The sequence below is a fragment of the Andrographis paniculata genome, unplaced genomic scaffold, assembly GCF_009805555.1.
Source record: "Andrographis paniculata isolate CXL003 unplaced genomic scaffold, ASM980555v1 Contig66END, whole genome shotgun sequence".
Lineage (NCBI taxonomy): Eukaryota > Viridiplantae > Streptophyta > Magnoliopsida > Lamiales > Acanthaceae > Andrographis > Andrographis paniculata.
In genome coordinates this window covers 920,480-924,373 of record NW_026137602.1, presented here as the reverse complement: position 1 = coordinate 924,373, position 3,894 = coordinate 920,480, and the positions used below count along the sequence as shown (strand labels likewise).

The following is a 3,894-nucleotide window of genomic DNA, read 5'->3' as shown; positions in this document are numbered from 1 at the left end:
TATTACGTCATGTTTGAGATGAGGGAGCATATAATTTTTAATTAAATTACATTTTAAAAATAATTGTAATAATTTAAACATTTTAATTATATAAAATATATAATTAAAATTAAATATTAATTTAGTATTTTAAGTTTTTGTATAAATTATAGGTTTTTAAAATAATATTTTTACATAAAATTTTGTATTATATGAAATAATAAATTTGTTAATTTGGCGTAAAAAGAAAATACAAGAATGATAAACAATTTTACAATGCTAGGAAAAAAAAAAGTAGTTCTTATAGAATTCTTACAATACTGTAGTATGTAGTATGATGTTGTGAAAAGAAAAAATTCAAGAAAACTAAAAATTGGTTCCTTATTATACGTAGTTTTCATGAAGTGAGAGAAAATTTTTAAATAAATTGTGTGTGTTAATAGTTATGAATACTTGTAAATAAGTTTAATATTGAAAAATCTAAATTAAAAATTATGTAATTCTTTTATTAAAAAAAAAATTATAATTTTTATGAATAGATAAAAAGAATAACAAACAAAAATTTGATGGAAGGATTGATATACAAAATGGAAAAGACAATTAACATGAATTACATGGATCATACAATTAATCTTAAAAAGACAGTAAGAAGGCGGAGGAGTGTAACGACAACCACTCAATTATTTTCTCAACAATTATACTATACGTCTTAGTTAGCCTTGAACGCTTTGGCAAGGGCTTTTGAGACGGCGTGCAAGCTCATGCCGCCGGCGACCACCAAATTATGGCCCGTCACAAACGCCGCCTCGTCGGAAGCCAGAAATGCCACCGCCTCCGCCACCCTTTCCGGCGTCAGCGTCACCCCTTGCAAGGCACACACCGTCCCCAACGCCGCCTCCGTTGCCTCGACGGTGCCAAGCCCTATTCTCGCCGACATAGGCGTCGCCACGACCGCCGGCGAGATGCAGTTAATCCTTATCCCGTGCTCCCCTAGCTTCTGGTACGCCGACCCCATCAGCCCCACCACGGCGTGCTTCGAAACCCCGTAGTCGACGTTCAAGGGAATGCCGACTTCGACGGCCGCGCTGGAGGAGCACACGATCGACCCGCGGACGCCGAGCTCCACCATCTTGAGCGCCGCGTGCTTCACACACGCCGCCATGCCGCGCGTGTTGATCTTCATCAGGGTGTCGAAGACGGAGAGGTCGAGGTCCAGGATGGATTGGTTGGGCTCGCTTATCATCCCGGCGTTGCTGAACATTACGTCGAGGCTGCCGTAGGCTCCGACGGTGTGCGCCACCATCGACTTCACTTGCTCTTCGTCGGTGACGTCGCAGTGGAAGTAGCTGCACCGGTCGGATCCGATGGACTCCGCCACCGACCGGCCCTTCTCGTCCTGGATGTCGCCGATCACCACCGCCCGCGCGCCGTAGGCGGCGAACAGGCGGGCGGTGGCTTCTCCGATGCCGCTGGCGCCGCCGGTGACGATGGCAACTTTGCCTTGGAGCTTCTTGCTAACTGAAGCGGCCGCCATTTTTGTCGGTATGTATGTATACCTTGGGAAGCTGAAGCTGAAGCTGAAGGAGATATTGTTGTTGTTATATAAATGTGAAGGAAATGAATTGAATGGATGGTTGGGATCATCGGTCCAAAATGGCACGGAACCTCAGTCGAATATGTACCCGGTCTACTCACGCTACAAAAAAATAATATATTTATAACGGAATTCCGTCCCTAAAGTTCACGTAGCTAACGTAATTTCATTCCTAATTCCGTCTCTAATGTCATTAGTAACGGAAAAAGTAGATTTAGAGACAAAAAAATTTTGTTACAAAAATAATTTTTTCTTGTAGTGTCAGTCGAACCTCTAAAAATGCGACGCGTGTCTAGTGTTTATTATTAATATTACTATTTGTTTTGAATCAAAATTTATTTAACACAAATTGCAATTTAACCTCTCCTCCTATTTTAAATATCTCCCTTCTTGAACCCAAATCCCCCTCCCCCACTTGAGTGCGACGTTCTGCCCAGCTATACGGCCGCTGACGCCACCGCCAACGCGTCCGCCCAGCCGCTGACGCCACATACATCCGCCCCTTGGCAGCAGGGCGGCCCATGCTAATTACTCCATATAAAGTTGAACAAGGAGGATGGCCAGCCACCCATGACTCAACAGTCAAGAGATTATTTGAATTGAAAAAAATAAATTTTTTTCTTTAACAAAATATTTCATTAAACATTACTTTCGTATTAAATTCAAATTATTTTTTTTTCCAAACTCATAAAAAAATCACATCCTAACTAAACTGTGTCTACGTACCTTTATTTATTTTATATATTCAATTAAATATGTCCCTCTCACATGTAAGATAAATACGTTACTTACAAAATTTGCACATGATGGTAAGACTTGAACAAGGAACGTCTACCTCTCATATATGACGCTAAAAAACCGTTTTATTTAAAGCTTAAGCTTAAAAGAATATAGAAGATGCACATATATCGCTTATTAATGTGTATCGCTTATTTCTTTACATACAAAGAATTCAACCAAAAAAAAAAAAACAAACATAAAAGAGAGAAATTAATGAAAAAAAAATAAAAGTCAAGATAATATATATATATATATATATAAATTAAGGGTGTGTTTTTTAAGAAGTTTTGAGAAAATTTGAATTTGGATTTAGTTTTTATTTTAATTTTAAGGTGAGTTTGAATTTATGTGTTTTTTTGTATTGAGATTTGGATTGAGTTGGAAGAATATTGATGTGTATTGATTTGATGGTAATAACTATAATAATATCATTGTGTATTAATTTGATTATAAATTTATATTATACATACATATATATTTCTAAATTTTTATTTATTTGTATTATAAAAAAAAATTATTTTCTATTAAATAAAATATATATTGTATATATTTTATTACATTATAATTATTATAATTTTTTTTTTTATATTTATAATTAAAAAAAAATAAAAATAAGAATAAAAATAAAAGGAAAAGAAACCGACGCTAGCAGCGGTCAGCGTCTGTCCTTCGAACCGGCTCCAGTCCAAAAGTGGGCCGGAGAACATTGCAGTGTTGCAGGCAGGCAGGCAATCACAGCCACATGCATTCGGTGCAATCACAGCCACATGCATTTGGTCCTGCATGCTGTCGATGGTGGATAGATCACTTGGTGCTCGCCATCCACTCAATTATTAGGGTGCTGCGTACCTCTGCTCTATTTTTAGGTGCTGTTCGAAAGTATACACTGAGTAAGTTTTCGGTTGAACTTAATACCTCTATTCTATTATTAAATTATGAACAAGTGGCCTAAGGCCATCTTTAACCGGTCAATTCCATTTACGCCGTAATAACTGAAAAACGCAGTTGCTACAATAATTTTACTTAAACTCACAATTTTAGTTTTTACTCCAAAACTAATATTCTTCTTCAAATATTTCATCTTATATATTATTTTAAACCACTTTTTATATCTACAATTAATATTTTTTTAAAAAAAATATAAATAAATAAATAAATTAATTAATATACAATTTTTTTTAAAAAAAAACACACAACGCCATGAGAATGGCATTGCAACAGTGCAATACAAAAAAAAAAAAAAAAACACACAATTTTTTATTTATTTATATTATAAAAAATTTATTTTTATAAAATAACATGTATATTTTATATATTTTATTAAATTATAATATTATAAAATTTTAATTTAAATTAACAATTAAAAATTAAAAATTAAAAAATAATAAAAAAAAATAAAAACCAAAACCATGAGCGCCTGCAACTTTATCTCTCAATCAAAAGACATCCCGGTTCAGGGAGTTTTACTGTGCAAATAGTGTTTCCATAATAAAACTTCCCAAACAGACCCTCAGTAAATAATTAATACTTCATTTGTTCCA

General features: G+C 34.9%; 1 protein-coding gene across 1 annotated transcript; it reads right to left on the bottom strand.

Moving 5' to 3' along the window:
• Positions 1-528: 528 nt before the first annotated feature.
• Positions 529-1,661, bottom strand: LOC127263102 ((-)-isopiperitenol/(-)-carveol dehydrogenase, mitochondrial-like). The gene has a single exon (XM_051292056.1). The coding sequence runs from the start codon at positions 1,511-1,513 to the stop codon at positions 689-691; it is 825 nt and encodes a 274-aa protein (XP_051148013.1). The 5' UTR covers positions 1,514-1,661; the 3' UTR covers positions 529-688.
• Between the last annotated feature and the right edge of the window lie 2,233 nt (positions 1,662-3,894).